General features: G+C 35.2%; 1 protein-coding gene across 3 annotated transcripts in view; it reads left to right on the plus strand.

The window, feature by feature from the left end:
• The window catches only part of LOC134269365 (serine/threonine-protein kinase LATS1-like), a 38,241-nt gene that overhangs the window by 10,555 nt on the left and 3,576 nt on the right, over positions 1 to 24,110 (plus strand). For 2 of the 3 annotated variants that reach the window (XM_062751562.1, XM_062751563.1), the window contains exons 3-6: positions 9,618 to 9,681; positions 9,853 to 12,327; positions 22,106 to 22,285; positions 23,359 to 23,465. In XM_062751562.1, coding sequence (XP_062607546.1) covers positions 9,618 to 9,681; positions 9,853 to 12,327; positions 22,106 to 22,285; positions 23,359 to 23,465 — 2,826 coding nt within the window. Of the gene's footprint in view, positions 1 to 4,302; positions 4,773 to 9,617; positions 9,682 to 9,852; positions 12,328 to 22,105; positions 22,286 to 23,358; positions 23,466 to 24,110 lie in introns of those variants that run through there. The other variant, XM_062751564.1, reaches the window with a different exon arrangement.

Genomic DNA, 24,110 nt, shown 5'->3' on the forward strand with positions numbered 1-24,110 from the left:
ATTACTTTCCTCCTCGAACATCCTTGTCTCTTATATTTTATTTTCCACCTTGAATTTAATTTTTAATAATTAAAAAGATGAGATGAAATGAATAACAACAAAATGCTTGTATGTGTATCATCTTATTCCAACTTAACTCCATATACGTGTTACAGTCTTGTTTGTACTAATACCCACACAGATATTGGTATTTAGCGGAACGAAACGGAACCAGAGAATGACCATACTGGCAAAGCGCGACAACTCTCTTTACCTTTAGAATGCAGATGAACGATATCCTTTTTAATCTTTTGACAATAAACTTTGAAAGAAAAACTTTAATAAATTTTTACATCAATGATAGGTGTACGTCTCTCATTCAATACAATTTACATAGTCACTTCAGTTGACACAGCAGATCAAAAACTCAACGACAGAATAATTTATGACTTCAGACACTTGACACTTTTTTTGATTCTTAAGATATAAAATGACAGAATAATTTGTAATAAATAATGTATTATATTCATTTTTATTATATATAATATATTCATTTTTATTTCCCCCGGCCCCTAGGGTGCTCCACAACTGGTTCCGTTCCGTTCCGTTTCGTTCCGCAAAGTACCATTAGCCCTGTACCAGATTGTTGTTGACTTGTCTTCACTGTACCAGATTGTTGTTGATTTATCATCACTGTACCAGATTGTTATTGACCTTTTTTCACTGTACCAGATTGTTGTTGATTTATCATCAATGTACTGTACCAGATTGTTGTTGATCTGTCATCACTGTACCAGATTGTTGTTGATCTGTCATCACTGTACCAAATTGTTGTTAATCAGATTGTTGTTGATCTGTCATCACTGTACCAGATTGTTGTTGATCTGTATTCATGGTACCAGATTGTTGTTGATCTGTCATCACTGTACCAGATTGTTATTGACCTGTTTTCACTCTACCAGATTGTTGTTGATTTGTCTTCACTGTACCAGATTGTTGTTGATCTGTCATCACTGTACCAGATTGTTGTTGATCTGTATTCACTGTACCAGATTGTTGTTGATCTGTCATCACTGTACCAGATTGTTGTTGACCTGTTTTCACTGTACCAGATTGTTGTTGATTTGTCTTCACTGTACCAGATTGTTGTTGATCTGTCATCACTGTACCAGATTGTTGTTGATCTGTATTCACTGTACCAGATTGTTGTTGATCTGTCATCACTGTACCAGATTGTTGTTGATCTGTATTCACTGTACCAGATTGTTGTTGACTTTTCATCACTGTACCAGATTGTTGTTGATCTGTCATCACTGTACCAGATTGTTGTTGATCTGTTTTCACTGTACCAGATTGTTGTTGATCTGTTTTCACTGTACCAGATTGTTGTTGATCTGTATTCACTGTACCAGATTGTTGTTGACCTGTCTTCACTGTACCAAATTGGTGTTGACCTATCATCACTGTACTCACTGTACCAGATTGTTGTTGACCTTTCTTCACTGAACCAGATTGTTGTTGATCTGTTTTCACTGTACCAGATTGTTGTTGACTTGTCTTCACTGTACCAGAACATTTCTCAATGTACAAGAATGATCATTAATCTTTTGAACTTTCTTCATTGTACATGTTTTTACAAGACTTTTGTTGATCTGTGCCCTAGTATTATGCTGTTTACCTGTATCTATTGGACTGTTTTTCCATCTCACCTATTTGCTGTGTTTACCAGGAGGCTGTTTTATATACACCTGTGTATTTAGTGCTACCATTGAACTGCTCTCTATAATGCAGGAGGCATGAAATTCCTCATGTATATCAGAACGATAAGAGAATTCCGGAGTTTATTGTAAATATAGCGTTCTGGCCTGAGGCCATTTTGTCTCAGTACATACGGGTCTTGTGAACAGTATTGACATATATACCTTAACCATGTTAACATTAGAGGCTTATAGATTAATTTGATCAAAATCTAATATAGAGAAGTTGAAAGATAAAGACTTCAATCTTTGATGAAAATTCTATATTTCCCTTCATTTAACAAACAAACACAGCATAAATTTATGTTGTCCATATACATGTGTATACAGTCTTGTTTGTGTCTATTTTACCTCAGGTCCATATCATATCAACCTAAAATCTAACATTTTATTATTTATTTGTACCAGAAAAAAAATATTTCACTTAAATTTTAAATAACTGTAGACCCCCTTCCCCTATCCTCAGTCTAGACGTATTTGTAATAGATTTTAGACTGGTCTTCACTTTTTCTTAACAATGGAAAACATTCCCTCTCTTATTTTAGAATTCAATATATTTTTATATTTTAAATTAAGAGTCTCCTGTTATTTAAGCCCCATCAGTGGCACTGACTGTCATGCCTTATACTCAAAGTGACTCTATCAAAAAACAGTAGAAACTTGGTTTGTGTGGAGAAAAATGAGGACTTAATTGATCAATTTACTGGTGTTTTATTGTTGGAATTCGATTCAAGAGATGCCGAGTCGTCTCAGATGTCATTCCATCAGCTGTTGTGTCGGGACAGCTGTTACTGAGTACAGAGAGAGGGACTAATATCAATACATTAGCTGACCTAAGTATCTTCAAGTGCTGTACAGTATATGTGTATGACATTGTTATACTGAGTCTACTGGTGACCTTGAAATGTTCTTAAAATTCCCCTCTGTGGCTACTTTAAACAATACAAGTATATACATGGGTAAAAGATAAACTTAAAAGAATAAGCTGTACAATCATGTATATATATTCAATAATCAATTAGTGAGAATCGCACTTGACAACTTGATATGTCATTTTTTGTGACCTTGACAAGGTCATGATGGTGGTATGAAATGTTTTCACTTAAGAGTTATATTACAAGGCTCTTTGTAAATAGGTATCCATTCTTTCTCTATTTCATCATTCTACACATTCTGCATTCTTTGAGATTTTTAATCTGATCCCCGTTTTGATTTTTTTCCCCTCCCCATCATCATTTCCAGCAGAAAGCCTACGTAACATGACATCAATTGAATTGGATGCTTGCAGTTAGGAAATGATAAAAACAATGTTATGTAAGAATCTGCGTCAGTGGCAGAGATTCAGACGGCAGTGATAGGCCGGGATTAAGTTTGTTCTTAGAGGTCAAGTACAAACTGAGGAAATCAGGAAATTGTCACAGCACCACCAAGAAATCAGGAAATTATCAAGGCACCACCAAAAAATCAAGATATTGTCACAGCACCACCAAAAAATCAAGATATTGTCAAGGCACCACCAAAAATCAGGATATTGTCACTGCACCACCAAAAAACAGCTAATTATCATGGCACCACCAAGAAATCAGTATATTGTTACAGCACCACTAAGAAATCAGGATATAAGTCTCACCAAAAATAAAACCGCTGTCTTCAAATTCAATTTATCAAAATACTGTCTTGGCACCACCAAAAAAATCCCCTCTGTCTTCAAAGTAATTACTAGTAACTAATGTAAACATATGTAATGCATATAAAAGTACCAATGTGATGATGATGATGAAGGGTTTGTTCGTTTGTTGTGGTTACCGCTTTGATTTATCACAGATATTGTTGTACTTAGAGAATGTGGGAAACAAAGCTAGACTCCATCAGCTTGAGAATCCTGTAGAGGGGAATGTGTTGAGAACATGTGATTATGATGCTCCTTAGGGTTTTTATAAAATGATTAGGTCAAAAATGGGTTTAAAATAGAGATTTCCGCAAACCTATATTATGTGGTAAAAAAATAAATAGAGAATTTAAGATATCAGCTAGAAGTTTTTTGATTGAACACTGATGATTTTTCACAAAAATAAGCGAATTAATTTTCAACATTTCATAAGTGGTCTTGAGAATTGTGTGTTGTTTACCACATAATAATCGTTAGTACGTGCATTAAGTACCATTGTATACTACAGCATGGCATTTTATAACATCCTTTATAAATCACCTTTATATTGATGATTCCTACTTCAGCACAGTTATAATGTGTGTAAACATGGTGAATATATCTTAGGTATGTGTTTTATCTTCTCTGTAATGTCTTAGTTGCATAAACAGGGAAAAAAGACCTTTAATCTAAGCTCATTAGCTTTACTTTATAATCGAATTTCAATTGATAGATAATAACAGTGTAAGAATCTAATTATTCAACACCATGTTAAATCGAGGGAATTTGGGGGAGAAAGCCTCATGCATATTCAACACCTTCCACTGTATGAACAGAAGTGGTGTTCTGTCGTTTGTTTGCTTGGTAATGAAATAATTCACTGGGTCAAACAAGCCGATTAGAGCAGGTAAAGTCTATGTGAATAATAGCACAGGTATGTTTTATCACCTGACATCGAGCTACCAGTAACTTTCTGCGGGACTGTGTATCTTGAACATTCCGTGTTAGTAGTCTGGTGGACGCTGATATTTAAAAAGAGGAGAATTCTCTTTGAAAGGAATGCAGGGATTGTGGATATAAAACATGCCATGACACTCGTTGTGATGTGCATTCAGGTGTGAGAGGAACTTAAGCCTTACCTGGGCGGCCATATTGGTTTCATTTACACACTGGAAAACATAGGATGTACCTAAGTTCTTCAGTGAGGAGGATTTTTTTTAAAAATGGAATAATGGCAATGTAAAGAAATAAGCCTGCAGGTGAAAGTTTGTTTTTGTAGTGGATTTTGTTCCCTTCTTTGATGATACCTTGGATGTGTTAACATGACAGACAAAACCGGACTCCGTAAACGTTACTTCAGGCCCAGCGACAGTGCTCTAGTGTCCGAGGTACGTCTGTATTACAGGCCTTCATTACTTATTAAATGACTGAGCATTTAGGTAAAAAAAATGTCCTACCTTTGTAATGCTTTTAAGTTTTTATTTAAATATTGAGATTTAAAAATACAGCCTTGAGGTGATCTTAGATATATACAGGAGTTTAAAAAAGAGGCGTTCTTTTGTGTTCAATGAATGTGGTATTAATGTTAGCATTGATCAGGGGCGATAGCATGTCGGAATTCTATGGACTGATTCAGTCAGTTTTCTCTCTTTTGGCTCACATGTGTTCATTAATTCAATCTTCTGCCAGACATGTAAATTTACTGTAGTACCTTGGTAAACATGTTTTAGAAACACAGGGATCTTTTTTTGTCGATTTCTTGCAGGGGAATTGATTTTCAATTTTTTGATGAATTTTTCCTTTCCAATGAAAAAATCTTTTTTTTTTATCATTTTATGAAAGTTTGTATAAAATAATGACACCTCCCTCTAAATGTCAGAATGTAAAAAAATCACTTTAAACATTCCATTGCTGTTGTCTAGATGTAAATTATAAGGCCAGGGCTGTAATGAATTAATTTGTCAGAGTTGGGCTTGTTATGTATAGTGTCTAGAGGAGGACTTGATTTGGTCTCCAGTGATATATACATGATCTAGCACTTGGTGTCAGAAGTTACGGAATTCATAACTTGTCACTAAGCACACAACTGTTCATACACACTGTAAACAGAAAGCGCTGCTCTCAAAAAATGGAAGGAAAACAAAAAATGAAGCCGAAGGAGAAATGAACTGATCATCAACACATCAGAATCTAAAGCATGCATCTAGACCATGTCCACATTCATCTATTCTTATTTACATATAAACCTTGAATTTTAATAAACCCTGCAGTATGAGGTTGATGCTCACCTTTGTTTACACCTGTAAACTGTCAGGTATCTACAGGTAACAGAATATAAGCATTCCACCTCAGTAGCAGTTCTCTATGGTTGGTATTACACAGTATGAAGTGTGACCTATGACATTACATAACATAACCCTACAGCAATTTTACTGTAGGATTAAAATTAGCTTGTAAAATTTAAAGTGCAGAAAATGTCAGAATACAATATCATTTTTTTATGTTAAATGAAAAAGCATGTCATCACAATTTCTTTTTTTGGAGATAAAGTGTCACGACATGCATGATTTCATTAACTGGTGGGAAATTCTGGGGATGTTCTGTTGGTATTTCTCTGTGTAACAGTAAATGGTTATTTTTAGAATCAGACAAGAGCAGTATACATAAGTTATCACTCACATACCAAAAATGCTCCTACAATACCTCATAGATGAGCTTAAATGTGGCATAAATTTACTGCTATTATCATGATTATTTTCCATTTATATTTGTGTGGGATGATAAAAAAAAAGAAATGATTAAAATTAAAGAAGACATAAAAGATTCTGTAGAGAATTAAAGCCATTCTGATCAGTTTGTGGGTGACAGATTTTGTAAAGTGAAGGTTCAGAAAGAATCACATCTAAGCCTTGTCTTAATAGACTAGAGGATTACATTGGATTGTCTATAGATGAATGAAGTGGTATAAATATCAGAAAGAATAAAATACCTGGTGATATTTAAACCTCAAATCAGTGTAACCACAAAAGAGCTTGTCTTTTAGTGGAGAATGTAGTTTGTTGGTCAATCGGTGTTCTCTAGTTGTCGATTCCATTGTCCCGATGGCAATCTCAGTAATTTAAGCTTTATGAAGAATGGTATTTCTGGCATCTCAGCAATGCTGGGGAAAGTCTAATAACCCCAAAATGCCTGTGACCTGAATGTGTATGAAGACATTCCAGAAAGACTTACCAAGGGAGTCATTAGCATCTCCCTCATTAGCATAAATTAAAGGAAGTGAACTAAAATCTAAGTTGTCTGAAAAATTCCAAAAATAAGAATGTTTTGATAATCATGATAATACATGTAGTAGTAAATCTAGTGGGAAAAATATAACTCCATTAAATCTTCATTAATATCATTTATTATGAAGAAGTGGTATCTATTCTTTCAGTCATTCTGCCTCACACAGATGTCTGTGTGTCTTTACATCTGTGTGTCTTTCTGATAAAAAATCAGTAGCAGTGTCTGTGATTGACTGTATTAATTAAGTCTTAAGAGTTTAGAGTTTTGTCTTTGGTAGAATTGTTAGTTTTAACATGATCAAACCCCTGTTAAAGGGTGAGAATTTTTTGAGTTTTCAGCATCACTCAAAACATTTCAATGTCAGCCTTTTGATGGACATGTATTCCTGGGATGTCTTGCTTAGCACTTCGCTGAGAGAAAGAGAGGTTTGTTCAACAAACTTCTGTCCCATCTCTCACATGATGGGGTGGGCCAGGGTGAGAAAATAACATCTCATCTCTCTCCTCTCTCTTAATGGGTAGGATGGGGTGGGGGGTTTCATTCTTTCTCCTTTCACTTGATGGGATGGGGGATAACATTCTCCTTGTATCCTTACAATGGACAGGGTGGTTGGGTAGGTCATAGTACCGTGTATAGTATTTTCCTTTCTCCTATTACTGTAAACCAACATTTCGAGAAATTTTTGCGAAGTTTGCGAGAGCCTCATCGTCATCGCAAATATTTCTCGCCGCGAACTGGTTCTGAAAGTCTCTCTTGTATTGACAGCAGATCAAAAAAAAAGGCTTGATTGTCAAAATTAATCATCGCAAACTAGTTTACGACCGTTAAATCGCGAAATAAAGTCATCGTAAATAAAAGTTGGTTTACAGTGCATTGAGGTTTCTAATATTTTTATCATCAGAGAAAGAGAGACCTGATTTCAGGTAGTGGAATGTTTGTTTGCCTTGGACATTTTTAAAAACTAATACAGACTTCCAGTCTGCAATATCACCCAACATGACATTCCTGACAAATGCCCAACAAAACTTCTACAATGGGAAGAATGTGAAAGGTGTTATTGCTGCTCATAGACCATGTCAGTGAAAACAAACAAAATACATGTGTTTTTTTTTTCTTCCAGTTATTTACGCAGCAAAGCAGTATTCACTAAGGGTATGATAAAACCCACATTTTAATGCCAAAGTTATGAGTTGATTCTAAAAAGAAAACTGTGTTACTTTTAAATAGAGTGTCCTGAAATTGGGAGTGGGTACTGAAGAATGGTCTCCCATTGTCTCTCTGGAATTTCTTTTTATCACTTTATATCTGCGACTCAGGCTGCCACAAATAGACATTGTTACTTCTACATGTTCTATGTACGTCTATAATTATCAGAGTCATTCAAAATCATGCAATTGCGAGCTTTGAACAAAAAAATTTAAACAAAAGGCAAGTACACAAATGCCATTGTGAAATGGGGAGCTAAGAAGTTTTAAATCCTTTTGTTAGATGCTGTGTGGGGATTCCTTATAGCTGGCTGTGGCTATTGTATTAGTCCTCAGAAAATCTGTGAATACACCATTTTATCTAACATCAGTAAACAAGACAAAACCATCTAAGCTGGCCTTCTATAGAATAATACACATCAACATATGCAGGCATTTTGTAGAATTAAAACATTCTTAGTTTTTATGAGAGAGAGAGAGAGAGAAAGAGAGGTAAAGTTCAAAAGCATGTTAATCAAAAGGATTTAGTTTTGTTGATAGTTTAATTCAAGAGAACAAGATTTGTTGTTCTTCTGTAAAAAAAAAAAAGAGAAATATCCAATGTTAGTTGTGGAAGGAACAGAAATTGTAGGGACAGGTACATGTGGTTTGGTGTAATTAGTTTGACGTATCTCAGGGTGAATTCTTCTCTGTCTGTTACCTTGGACAGGGGCCAGGGGTAAGGAAAAAAATTACTGCTGTAGTGTGTACGCAAGGGATTAATATTTAAAACGTTTATTATTGCAACTAATTGCCTCAGTAAAATACCTAGAATGACCTGGCAGTAAATGTCAGACCTGATCTGTCACTGGGTCTACATTACAATGGTAGGTACCCGTAGCTGCTGAGAACAAAGCCCAATAAAACAGGAGTTCTGATTGGAGGATTTTTAGGCCGCGTTTTAATGTACTGGATAGGTGTCAGATGGACTAGTGTCTTAATTAACTGTACATCCTGATCCGAGTACACACAACTAAGAAACCTTTAGATGAGTTGAAATTGTACATATAGACTAGCTTTTCCAATGTCCATAATTTTAGGCCCAGGTGTTTAAAATAAGTTCACAAACAATCTTTTGCATTTTGTGATGAATGAGAACTTGTTGAATTCTGGATGATATATTCAATTCTTCAACCAGCTTTTGTGCCCTAGGTTATTCAAATATAAAAATAATTTAGAAAAGGAGTGTGGAACTGAAAGAAATATAATTTATAACAATTTATTGATCAGAGTGATCGTTTTAATCTTCTAGGCTTGGATAAAAATGACATACATATGCAACAATTTTATTAAAACTTTTTGCATATGAAATAAATAATGATAAAATATTGTGATATTCAGAATTATTCAGTTAATATTTTATACTTTACTGTTAAAAATATGTGAAGACAACCTGTATTATTTTACATATATACCGATATGTCTTGAACTTTTATATTCCTTTTCAACATTATTCAGAATTTTTAAACTTTATATTATCAGCAATATAAAATATTTTATAATAATACATATATATGAATGTATTGAAGTGTTAAGAAATCATGAATATTAATTAAGGAGATTCTAGGCAGCCTGTCTTTATTAAATTCTGCAGTGTCTTGCGAAGTGCAGAAAAATTGTCAGACATTGTCAGATTTATGATCAGTTTTGATTGAATTCTCCCACACAGAGACGAATTAACATTGTTGTTTTATCTTTATACAGGACTTGTCAAACCGCCTTTCTAAACTGAATGACATAAAGGGAAAGAATGGAGTGAAAACAACAAGTAAGTGCAAAATGTCAAAGAACAAATAAATTAAAACAACAGTTAATTATTAAAGATATATTTTTGATTACCATAAAGAAACTTACCCGGTAGTTACCATAATGTGCTTTAGCATAACAGAGAAAAATGTTTCAAAAATGTGATGAATTTTGTGTTTTGTTTTCTTTATAGTTGCAAACCCTTATTCAAAACCAGTCAAGAGAAAACCAAGCTTCGAGTCTAAGTATGGAAAGGCTCCCTCCGATTCGGACCAGCGTTCAGACACCGCTTCACCACTGACGTCCGCCTCAAGCCGGGTACCACCTGTGTATGAAGTCAATCCTGCCTCACGGCAGGGAACCCCCATATCGGCCCCCAGTGTCACTGTTAATGGGGATCAGACTCCCCCTCCTGTACCCCCAAGGGCCCCCATTATCACATCCTCGACGGAGACACTCGTCGTGGAAACCACCATGACTGGAAATCTTCCTGCCACAGCCAGACTTCAGGCACCACCTATGATGGTCCAGCCAGCTGGGGGTCAGGTGTTAAAGACGAACCCCACTAACCCCCAGCAGTATATTGCCTTCAGTACAGTTCAAGTGGCTCAGTCCACCCCACCGCCCCCTCCTCAATCCCAGAATCCATCAACGCCGTCGTCATCAGGAAGTGGTCCCGTGACGCCGCAGAGAGGAATGAGTCCCGTGGGCCGGCAGCCGGTCATCATCCAGAACGCCAAGAGCCACCCAGTGCATTATCCTTCTAATGTGATCAATAGTGCTAATGGACAGAATATCACAATAAAATGTCCGCCACCTTACAGCCAAAGTCGGGCCAGCACACCCGCCACTGTGAAAATATCTGGAAACAATTTAAATAGTGTTCAAATTAAGTTACCTAAACCACAGAGTATAGGGACCTCACAACCCCAACCAATGCACACATGGGGGGCAAAACAGCCTCAGATTGTGATGCAGTCAGTGGAAAGTGTGGCGGTATCAAAACCAATGTTACAAATGGCCACCGGTCCAGGCCAGTCACCACAGAACCCCCAGACATCGACCGGAAGTTACATATCGTCTTACCAGGCTCAAATCAATCCATCAAACAATGGGATTCCTTCAGCTACACACCTACAGGGCTCCAACAACATACAGATCCAAATCACACGTCAGTCTCCACAGATGTTGACGCCCGAGCAGTACGCTGCACATCTACAGAGCCAGGGTCAAAAGCGGGGCATACAGACACGCATCAGTGCCCCCCACCAGTTCCCCCCTAATGTTCACTATGGACTTTATTATCGGCCGGCCTCGGACACCCCCACATCCACCCCGAGATCAGACTCTCCCAACTCATCCCGAGCAACGAATCAGTCACCCATGTCCATTCATTCAACCACATCCACCCCTTCTACGAACTCTGATATTCCTGACAAGCCCCCACCTCCTTATCCGGGGAGGTCTGTTCAGGTGGTTCAACCAATTTTACAACCTGTGCCGCAATACAACCAGACTGCTTCACCATACCCCCACCTTCCCCCTCAACTCCATCACCAAATCACGGCCATGTCCCCCCACGTTCCTCAGGGGTTCACACCGCTACAGGTGCCGCATACAACGGCGCCCCCTGTGTATCACAGTGATAGCCCTCAGCCCCCCATTCCTCCCCGTGTGCCTTTAGTCCAAGTGTCTGAGAACTTGGAGGCCTCCCCTCCCCCTGTTCCCACCTCCAAACCAAGCCTGGGGGCAGGACCACCTCCAATACCACCCCCTCCCAACAAACAGACTCCGAATATAAACGGTAACCTCGGGAACGGTGCAAACAAGGAGGACGAAACTGACGAGACATTATCGACTGTGTCAGATGCGAGTAGTACTCAAGAGAAAACTCGCTGCACCTCTCCTATGCCGGAGAGGAAAAACGAGTTCAAGGACTGTGATAGACTTCGCCCTGAGGGGCGATTAAAAAACTACTCACCGCAAGCCTTCAAATTCTACATGGAGCAGCATGTGGAGAATGTTTTAAAGGCGTGCAAGGAGCGAGTGACGAGACGGTTTCAGTTAGAACGCGAGATGAACAAAGTGGGTCTTTCAGAGGATGCTCAGCAACAGATGCGTAGGATGTTAAATCAAAAAGAGTCCAACTATATCAGATTACGTCGTGCCAAAATGAGAAGGGGTCTGTTCGAAAAGATCATAACTCTAGGGGTTGGGGCTTTTGGGGAAGTTTCGTTAGTGAGAAAAAAAGATGTGGGTCATTTGTATGCCATGAAAACATTACGGAAAAGTGATGTGTTAAAACGAAATCAAGTAGCTCATGTGAAAGCGGAGCGTGATATTTTAGCTGAGGCTGACAACGAGTGGGTTGTGAAGTTATATTATTCCTTTCAGGATCGTGATAACCTTTATTTTGTGATGGATTATGTACCGGGTGGTGATTTAATGGGACTTTTAATCAAATTCGGAATATTTAAGGAGGATTTAGCGCAGTGTTATATAGCGGAATTAGTGCTAGCCATAGAAAGTGTGCATAAAATGGGATTTATACATCGAGACATCAAACCAGACAACATCCTGATTGATAAAGACGGCCACCTGAAGCTGACGGACTTTGGCCTGTGTACAGGATTTCGATGGACACACAACTCTAAGTATTATCAAAAAGGTTGGTATCTAACAGTAACCTCTCCATGATCTCATTTGAAATCAAAGGATGACTGAATATTGTGAAAACGCTTATTTTTGTTGGGGGGGGGGATGTAACTTTCATTATTTTCTAGGTATGAGAACTATGTACTTCTTTATCCACTAAATCAAACTCTTTTGATTTCAAATTTTTTCCTCAGCCCACGAAAATTTTACTTATGAAAATTTTTGATAAACAGTAGTTCTTATTTACGGATTTTCACAACATTCAGATGTCCTAATGACTAAATGTCTTTACAGTTTATGTGGTTCCTGAATCATGTTGATTACTCTTACTTTTCTCTGAAATAATTTGTGATCTAAGAAAGACATTTGGTTTTAAAAGGTTTCATTTTTTATGTGCATGCTGCTTGCTTGGTTTAAAAGAGCATTTATGATGATAAAATTAGATTTTATGATCACTAATCATATGAATCAAAAGAAAATTTTCATGTCCTGACATGACACTTTGTGGAACCTGTTTTGAACCCTATGCCATGTATACATGCATGGTTCTCAATTGAAAAGAACATATACAGTATATACATATACTGTATGTGTACTTAAAATAGCAGGCTTCCTGATTTTAGTGGCTTTCGCATGGAAAAATGGAGCTGAATTGTGTAGAGCTAATTCCACAACAACTGGATAGAGCTGGTACCCAGTGATTGTGCTAAATTCTGAATGCGCCAATTTATGTGCAGAACATGTAAAGTATCTATGGACATCCAGAATTGTGATTTTAGTGTAATAGTTTTAAATGAAGTTGTGACTCAGATTGCAATGACTTGTTCTGACCTTGGGATTAAGAACTTAGGATCAAGAAGTAGTTTTAAATTTTAAGCATGTGAACATGGTGAAGTCAGAATCTGTATGCTGTCAAATTTGTCATAAGTAGAAAACAATTACAAAACATCAATTAAAAATTTTCATTAAAAATGTCTCCTATAAGTTTCCAATTGTTAACTTTCGAGCATCATGTTGAACATGTTGAATGTTCGTATTATGAAAAAATAGAAATCTTAGACGTTTGGATGATCCAGGGTCCTGGACTAGTGACACAATTGCAGCAATATCATGTGGTTTAATGAGTAACATATTTATCGACCAAGTCCACTGATCTACTGCTGAACTCAGAAGAATATCTAAAACTGAGTGCAGTCCTTTTTGGAATATCATATTCCTTTGACATTGTCAGGAACTAACCTTTTGACATCCGGATTTTAAAAATTACATTCTGTAATGTAAATTAGGTATGGCTTTAACAATAAGTCTTTGTCTGTTTAATTATTTTTCTGAAATGATATTTCACATCAAGATGGTATCAGGCAATGCTAAATATTTCTCCTTATTTAGTGGAATGTAATAGGGTAAGAATGTATAAAATTGGAGGTTTAATTTCCCCCCAGAAGATAGTTGTCTTTGTGTGTTGGGTTGTTTTGTTTGTTGTGATAAAAGCCTTTGAGATAATCGTGGAGATTTTTTTTATTGTCATCATGCAGAATAATAGGAATTTAAAAAAGACACAGGAATTTGATAAAGAAATTCTAAATAAATGATCTTTTAGGCCTTAATGAAAATTTAAATAATCATGTTAATGTCAAGTGTCCAAGTGCAAAAAGATTTGGATCAAAATAAGATTTTAGTGTTATAACTGAAATTCAGAATTGGAAGGGGGTGATATAATGCTGATCAAGGTATGGACTTCAAGACTTGGAGATTTAATTTTGATTGATAGATTGATTGTGTGTTGTTTAACACCCCTCTCAAGAATTTTTCATTGATATGGAGACACCATCACTTGCCGGTGTAGAGCTACAAATTTTGTCCTATGCTTGGCTCTTAGGGCCTTTGAGCAGGGAGGGATCTTATTTGTGCCAGTATCTACTGCGACACGGGGCTTTGATTTATACGGTCTCATCCGAAGGACCAGTCTTCACATCCCACAGTGGGATTCAAACCCGCGACGTAAGGATTAACTCCTTACTTCGCGACTTGAGAGCAGACGCTCTAATCACTGCGCCAGCCAAGCGGGCGACAATTTTGGGAAGAAAAATGAAGTTTAATTTACTGATTGGTGTCAGAGTTGTTTAGGAGAAAAATTATTGTTATTTACAGGAAGTCTAAATTAGGCATTAATTTATTTACCTAGAAGAATGATGAGTTCATTTACTTGCATCATGTGTATGTATGATAATGTTTAAATTGTAAATCTTATATAAATACATTACTGTTTCCACAATAAAACATTCCTTATAATTGTTAAATATGACAATCTCTGGAATTTGACAGAAGAATTTCAGGAATTAACAATTAAGACCAAACCACAGGACACAAGAATTTTTTGACTTAAGGATAAAATATATACTAGTATACCTTTGCTTAAAGCGCTGTACATGTACATGTGTATCTTTGTTGTACTTATGGGGAAAATTACCTTATTTATGTTGTCAACAAAGTTTTGAATTATTTTAAAAGTGCAATATATCATCATGGTTACGAGTTTAAATTCGATAAAGCCTGTATTTATAGCCTGATAGATGTTTTAAAATGATACCTTATTACTTATATTTGTGACTTATTCATACTTTATATTTGCCTGATTGTGACTTTTAACATGTGAAATGCATCATTTTTCAAACCCAACGGCATGTATGTAATCCACTGAACGCACGTCGACCCTTTATGACGTCACAGAGATTTTATGTCGAACGTTTATCCATATGCACATCTATGACCTCTTGACCCCGTACCTGTATTTATACAGTTATAGATACGCATTGCTTTCAGTAGTATTATATAAAGGAAAACATTTGCAAATGTAAATATTTAACCATAGATTAATTTTCTTTTCAATGAAAACTCGTATAACCTGGAAACTAGAAGATTTTAGAAATTAACAAAATACTTATGTCTTGTGTTACATTAGTATTCAAAACAGTAGAGCAACAATCCCCACGCAGACCTTCTGGTCTCCAAGTAAAATTAGTTTTATATTTTCATTAGATTTACTTGGAATTCTAACATGTCTAATATGATTTTGATCATGTACAAAGGCATATGCTTATATGACATCACAATGCTCCTGGAATACAAATTATACAGATTATGGGATATGAAAAATATTATGAGTGATAATTCACTAGAAGAAGGCATTAACGTGATCATGATGATATAGCATACAAGTTATATTACTTGACCTTGAATTGACCCAAATTAATATATGTCTGGAATATTGGATATGTGGACATTTTTGTAAATTCTCTTGGATCATGTGAATTGACTGGATGTTAAATCATAGAAAGTAAATGTGGATATAACAGAATGGATTTAAGACAGTGCAATTCTGTGATGTGGATATTCAGTGGAGAAGACACTTACTTTGTTATGGATCAAAAGTAGATACTTATCAAGTGATTACAAAAGATGGATAAGACATTGTGATGTTTTAAAGGAGGAAAAAAACTGTTAAAAAGTGGACATATTCAACTGAAAGTATAAGTAGATGGTGAAATATATATGACAAGGATTGTGGATTGATTGATTGTATGTTGTTTTACATCCCATTCAAGAATTTTTCAATCATAGAGAGACGTCACACGTACTAATGAAGGGCTTCACATTTTGATCTTTACTCGGCACTCAAGGCCATTGGAGCAGTGAGGGATCATCTTTATTGTGCCAACGCCTGCCGTGACATGGGGCTAGGTGTTTAAGGTCATCTTAAGGTCCCACAACTTTCACGAGCGCTCTACAGACTGAGCTACCATGAGTGGTACTAGGATTGTGGATATAAACGGAAGTAATTTACACAAAAGGGAGGGTATAGCCTATGTAATCATGAAAATGGATAAATAATTGTGGATACAAAGTGGATTATATGACAGTTTAGCTCCCAACATGACCACTGAGAATAGTAACATTAGCTAATGTCTGGAGTGACCGGAAAAGACTGGAAAAGCACATTTACTACTGTCTGATAAGAGATGACAGATTATCAATCAGTTTATCCTTTAATTAGGGCAAACACTAATCATGCTAATACACTGGTTTTGTTTATTTAAAATATTCATAATGTTTATGCACACGTAACAGAGTAATGCTAGTATTTACAAGCCATTATTCTGATGTAACAAATTCTGTTAATTTATCGTGTGTTGCAATACATATCTAGAGAAACCTGACAACAATTAGCTGAGAGACAACATTTAGTGCATGTCATTAAGGTTACGTGCAGGGTTTTTACCCATAATGCTTCATTACACCAAAAGAAGGTCGATCTTATGCCCCCAAATTATATTTCTGTATGACAATTGAAGAGCTCTGTATCATTCTAGTGAAGTCATTGACAATCTTAATTTCTTATCATTAGGACTGTTCTGGTCTCATTATTTTACCAGTCAGTCCTTATAGCCATCTATCAATGCTCGAGGTTCTGTTACAAATTCCTGGCATTGTTGTTTCCAGAAGTCACAAGTCTACTACAGTCAGTGTCAAACAAGTCCACTAACTCCAGTGCATTATCATGATTATCTCCCATTATCACAACAATTGTAATCGTAAATTTCTAAAAAGGGATAAATTAATATCTATAAGTATGCACTCTCTCTTCTTAAAAAGTTGGTTTTGCAGATCTATCATGTCTATTGATTGATCAAGGAAAGAATTGTCGCTGAGTCTCAAAACTGGTATTAAATTGAGTATTTTTTAATCTAGAGTGAGAGGAATTCGACGGTGTATATTCCCCCTATAGATACTGCTGAGATAGGGATGATAAAGAAAGCATCTATATGCCCATTAAATTTTTTTCTAATCATGCTAATGGACGATTTAACAGAGAGACAGACGAAATAAATCAGCTCTGCTCTGCCAGGCTTTGATAGGCCACGGATGAAGAATTCGCCAGGTTTTTGGAATGTGGTTAGATCAATAATTTTTATCATACAGCAGTTATTAAGGATTAAATACCAAGTGAAGTGTATCAACAAAGTACAGCATTCCTTCTTGTATCACAATGGGAACTTATTTGTGGAGTTGTTTTTGAATCACTGAAGGAGAATGTTGGTCAAACACTGAGATTTTCTTCTGTAAACATGGTAAATAAACACACCCACCCTTTTACTAAATTATTTTTCATGACAGAGCATTAATCTTTGTTTTGAGAGTTCAGACATTTGTTAGCAATCTGTAGCAGTTGATTCTTTAGACTGTAATATATACCAGGTATACCCTCTCTGACATTGGCTATATCTGCCAATATCAAACTTAATGATTTGTTAATGATAACAAAGGATTTTACTAACTACCTGAAAAAGTAAACAAACATTCTTTCAGATGGCACCACAGGGGGGCCGTGTCATGATTTTAAAGTACTTAATTTTTGTCTGTTGACATGAAATTCTTTCTTGGTATTTATTTAGATAGAGGTTAAGATAGTAGAACTTTGGCAACTGTAAGACACTAGGGTAAATATTAAATAAAAAGTGGGCAAATGATGAACATGAAGAACCCAATAGATTTAGGAAAAAAGTAAACCGCAAAATGCATAACATGTCTTTGTGAATAAAATATAGTTGGGCATTATGGAGGAATGGGAGCCTTAAACAGTCTCTTCAGTGGAGGAAACATATTTAAATCTTAAATATACAGTAAAACATCATCTGTTATTTTGGAGACAGTTGGAATCTCATGTTGCCTCCCTTGTGAATGACACTTGATAAAATTTAATGTTATTTTAAGTTTAATGTGTTAATGACCTTTTTACTAACACTTGAATTTTTTACATAGCTTTTAAGTTCATTGACTTTCAACTTGTACATGTAGTTGAATTTTTAAACATTTTAAAAATAAAAATCGAAATCAAGTTGAACTTTCAGGTATCCCACACATTGATAGCTTATTGATACCATTGATATGTTGAAGTGATTTAGAAGTTCCCATCATTTATTCCTATAAATATTTTATTCTTGATAAATCTTAAATCCTTGGATATTTTTATGTCTCCATCGAAGAAGGGAGGGCATATTGCTTTGCTTGCATGTGTCTTTCTGTGGGTTGGTTGGTCTGTCAGTCTATCCGTCTATCCAAGTATCCGATGGTTCATTTTCTTTGCAATGGTTACACACACTGAAATGAAATCTGGTATACAGATTTATCATAAGAATATCTAGTTCAAGTCTTGTTTTGGATACAATTGAGCCATTTTGGACTGAGTTATGCCCATTAGACTTAGAAATATTTCAATTATTTGAAGAAATGGAGCATATGTGTTTTACAAACATCTCTTGTTTTTTATGGTTTCATTGAATTGAGATAAGAAGTTTGATGTAATTGTTTCATTGATTTTTTGAACATGTATTCAGTTTTTGATCTGAGGACATAAAGGTTGTTTTACAAGAGAATGGGATGTTTTACAACAATAATATTTAGTAGGGTACATAATGTTGTTAAACAAGGGTATATATATGTAATGTTTTATTATGAAAGTATGTAATACCAGTCTACGCGAAAGTTTAAAATTTTTACAGGACAAAATGTCAGGTAAAAATAAAATTTTTACCAGACCAAACAATTTTTTACCAGACCGACTTTTTTCCCCCTCTAAATCCATACATCATAATGATACTGAGATTGAGAGGGTGTGTGGGATGGGGTTAATTCTCACTATGAAATTTAACCTTAAGTAGATTCAGAGTGAAATAGACAAGTTAAATATTTATAATTTTCCTTTGTAAAAGGTATCTATTTATACAATTGCATGCATTTTTTTCTTCATATTTGACTTATACAAGATACACTGTATCAAAGATTTTCTTAAATCTAATATGCACTTTCAATGCATATTTAATTTTCCTGAAACAATTCATTATGGTTACTCAAGTTCTATGATCATTTGAAAATAATTTCCCAACCGAATCTACGTATGAGCTATCTAAATATTTTCCCAACCAAATCTACGTATGAGCTATCTAAAGATCTCTAATCCCTGACAGAGGAAATTCGAATTAGAATAAAAACGATCATGACAGGGTTGTAATGTACATAAAAATTAATCAGGTTTTACTGCTAAATTGGTCAAATAAAGGATATTTGTGGGGAATTTGACCACGTGTACCTGTTAATTTAGATTTATTTGGCCTTATTTTCTATCGGACATTTGGTGCTGTATACTGAAATTTTTTACCGACCCGACCTTAATTTTACCGGTAAAAACCGACGGTCCGGTGACTTTCGCATAGACTGTAATACAGCCCTTAAGGGTAAATGATGTAATATATTACAAGGGTAACTATGTATGTTTTATTATGGAAGTGTGTCATATACAGGGTTCTCCACAAGGGGTTTTACCATGGCGGCCCGCCATGGTTAAATTTATGTGCGCCATGGTTAAACGAGCTGCGCCATGGTTAAAATCGGCAGCCTCCATGGTTAAATTTTATTGCATTTCAGTCCTGACACCTACTTTTTTAATGACTTGAGTAGTTAATTGTGTTTATACTCTGACTGTCGTGCACCTCGCATGCCTCGAAGAAAAGCGGACTGCGCTAAACAAACACGTTGTTATTAAGTTAACAACGGTTTATCAGCGACTATGCTGTGAAGCGGGACAATCAATGTAGAGTCAATCAGATGATCAATTATTGAGAATTAATTATCCTGTACACATGTAAATAATTTTGGGGAACTTCAACATGTTCACTACATGATTAGATATACTGTATAACGGGTTTATAAAAGAATACAATACCTGTACGGTATTACGAGCACAATAATCGTCATGCTTGCGATTTAAGTTCCTGTGCCAGAAAAAAATACACTAAAAAAATTTCATATTCCTCTGTATTTAATCAATTTCCCATGCTCTGTTTTTTAAGCTTTAACTTTATTATCTTTTTGATAAAAATGTGCATAGGGCCTATGTCTTAATCGCCGTCTTAGTCTTAGTTTTAGAGTTACTTCCCGTTGTTATGAAACGTCGCGTGGCGCTATTTTTAGCTCTGGGCACGTGGAGAAGTAAACAAAACTCTGGTCCAAATGTTCTTTTGAGTGCTAACTTAAAAAAAACAACAACTACCCATTCATCAGTGTTAGTCATATTGAAACAAAACATTTCATACAACAGGTTACAATTCTTCTAATTATTAATTTTATGCCATGGTTACTGGCTACCTGTATCAATATTTTTTCTTTAAATTCCTTCAGAAAGTTACAACAGTTTTGGTCAAATCTTGGTACATTTGTGAAGTAAGATACACGATAAATCCTTTTCAAATTAATTATTTTTTTTTTTAACTTTGCAAAGTTATTTATTTCATTGTTTTGTGTTGCAGTGGGTAAGTTTAAAAATTGTAAAACCAATCATTGATTAATGAAGATTAGGAAGTCTAAGATGCATTAGTGTTTTGGGTCACATTTCGCCTTTGGGCAGCTTCCTCCATGGTTAAATTTTCAAATGTGGAGAACCCTGATATATATATTACATTTAGGGTACATGATATTATATTGCAAGGTTATGTTATTTTTTATTGCGGAAAATATGTAATATATTACATTAGGGTGCATAATCTTATATTACAAGGGTATGTTATATTATGGGTATGTAATGCTTTATTACTGAAGTATGTAATATATTACAATAGGGTACATGATGTTACATTTTATTACAGAAGTTTGTAATGTATTACAACAAGTACAGATGTACAAGGGTACTAAATATTGTATTACAGGGGTGTGTAATATTGTATTACAGTAAAACTTGTTTAGTACAAACACTTATATTGCAAATTTATGGATATAGCGAAGTCATCTTGGATCCCCAGCTATATAAATTTAATGAATTTCTCATAGGGTTATAACAAATTATGGATATAACGAAGTAATTTCATAGGTCCCAGCGAGTTTGTTATAACCGAGTTTTGCTGTACAAGGGTAACCTTACATATCCCTGTATTACAGGGTATGTAATATTGTATTACAGGGATATGTAATATTGTATTACGAGGGTATGTAATATTGTATTATAGGGGTAAATAATATTGTATTACAAGGGTACATTATACATTTATTTAAGAAATAATGTATCATTTTAAGGACAGATGATACAAACGAAAAAATGGATGCATGGATTGGTATATATTTTTGGGCCTAATTTCATTGCAAATGATTCAAATAATAAATTCTAGAATATAAAGAAAATGTAAACCTTCTATGATATTCAAAATTCTGCCTGTCTGAAACCATCCTTAATTATCTATAAATAATTTTCACTTCAAATCCCGTTTTTGTGAAAATTTGAATAAAACATTAAAAACTACGTGGTAAAACTTATTCATTTTACTCATTTAAACATCTTTCAAGTTGTCATTTCCAATTTTTTTAACAAAAGTTTGTTTGTATCATCTGTCCTCTGTGGACGTTATGATGAATTTAATCTCATACCAACCCGTATTTATACCCTGATAGATGTTTTAAAATGATACCTTATTACTTATATTTACATTTGTGACTTATTCATACTTTAAATTTGCCTGACTATGACTTTTAACATTGTTTCACTGTACAAGGTTGTGGTTTTTCAGCCGTTTTCGGAGATTCCTCTGATACAATGTTTCATTTCAAATTTATAGTCTGGATTTAGCTATGACTTTTATGTAGATGGGTTTAGATATTTTGTAATTTGTAATTTTGTTCTGATAGTAATTTTGCTCTGATTGTAATTTTGCGCTGATTGTAATTTTGTGCTCATTGTAATTTTGTAGATGGACTTCATCCTCGCCAGGACTCCATGGATGTTAGTTGTGCAATGGAAATAGAATGCCGCTGTAATGAAATACTCAAACCACTGGAGCGACGTCGCCAGCGGGAACGACACAGGTGCCTCGCTCACTCACTGGTCGGGACGCCCAATTACATCGCACCGGAAGTGCTACTCCGAGAAGGTAAGCATCAGTGTGATATCTCAAGTTGGTCTTCTGATTCAGTATCCATCACTCTGAGATAGTCTGTGTAATATCAGCTTTAGGGAAAAAAATGAGTATGCACTGAGAAATCATGAATTGTTATATATTGAGATAATTTTCTTGGGGTGTGCTTGAGGTATGTATTGTACAATGACTCTGTTCGATAATTAGATTGAATTTTGTCTAGATATTTTAGCTGGTAGGTTATTTGAGGGAGGTTCTCTGATTGTTTTTATGAACCTGTCTTTTATAGAGCTGTTAGTAGTTATATCCTACAACCACCGCTTGTATTGACCAAATAAAGATAACCCAATAAGCCAAAATCATATTTGTCAATGTCCTAATATAGCCTTGTCAAGAGTATTCCAATATCTTTAGAAACATTGCGATGTCATCAAAATTGCATTGTCATAGTTTCAACTGCAAAAAATGCTTAAATTTGTTGAAAATAGCTTGTTTTGAAGGTCAGATGTAAAACTATGATAAATGACTCGAAATATAAACAATACTTTGACAAGCCATGCCCTCTATCAAGTTTCTTACCCTCGCCCAAATATTGCTGATATTTCTAGATAGTAATAATGTATTTTATATATCTATGGTCTTGGAGGATCTAATTGATGGAATATTTTTCGTGGAATCATTTGATTTATTCCTTTGAATAGAACTGTTTTGTAAATATTTGTGTTTAAAAAAAAATTTAAAAAGGATGTCTCCTTTGATTCACCTAGCAGCATCTTTGTATCTTGCTGTAAATGTTGTGGGAAGACGGGAAGGGGCTTGATTCAGAGTTAAAAAGCAAAAACATGAAAAATGATACCAGAAGTTGTTGACAGGCCCAATACAGTAGTAGACTGATTTGACATGTTGAATATTTGGTAATATTTTTGGTATACTTGGTAAGATCAAAGTCAAACATAAGATGTATTGAAATGTGTATTTCATGTTACAAAGTGTCATGCCAATGTATGATCAAATTTTATAGTTGTAAACAGCACCTTATTTTAAAACTTTTTTTGAGCTGTATATTGATTTTTGATTGGCTACTTCAGGTTACACCTCATGCTGTGATTGGTGGAGTGTAGGAGTCATACTTTATGAGATGTTAGTTGGACAACCTCCCTTCTATGCAAATACTCCTGCTGAAACCCAATGGAAGGTGAGATTATTTTTCAGAGCAGAAAAATTCCTTAAATTCAATTAAATTTGATTTTACAGGGGCAATAACCCTTGTGAGTTCACATCAAAACATAGACATCTATATGAGGATGATCTATGATATGGCCATATGGGGCATTGTGAGTTTACATCATGCGAAAGGGTTGAAGTCAATCATTTTTCTAACCTCTGATTTTTATTTTACCCTCAAATTAAGGGCAGAGGTCATATGTTCCCTTTTATAAATTTTGTATGAAAAATATTTTAGTTTATTAAAAATAGGCAAGTGGCGTTGATTTAAAAAAAAGTTTTTGGTGGCCCCCAAGATCAGAATTCGAGTTTTGAGAATGAGATTATATGTCTGAGCCATTTCATTATTGTCCCGGTTTTTGTGAACTTTGACCCCTGTTTTTGAGTGAAGAGCCTTTAGAATTCTGTCATTAATACAGTACCTAACGCTTCCCTGTCACAAACCTTCTACCATTTGTCTTCTTGTCATGTGATCAATTACCACAAAGTGTTAAATCCACATTGTCTTAATTTGTTTTCTTTCAAATTACCTTTGATGATCAATCATATTATTTCAAATAACGAAATCCCATTCTTGCCCTCACATAAGGAGCTCAAAGTGCACTTTATTGACATG

The sequence above is a fragment of the Saccostrea cucullata genome, unplaced genomic scaffold (genome assembly GCF_032062105.1).
Source record: "Saccostrea cucullata isolate Sc308-1 unplaced genomic scaffold, CSIRO_AGI_Scuc_v1 ctg939, whole genome shotgun sequence".
Taxonomy (NCBI): Eukaryota; Metazoa; Mollusca; class Bivalvia; order Ostreida; family Ostreidae; genus Saccostrea; species Saccostrea cuccullata.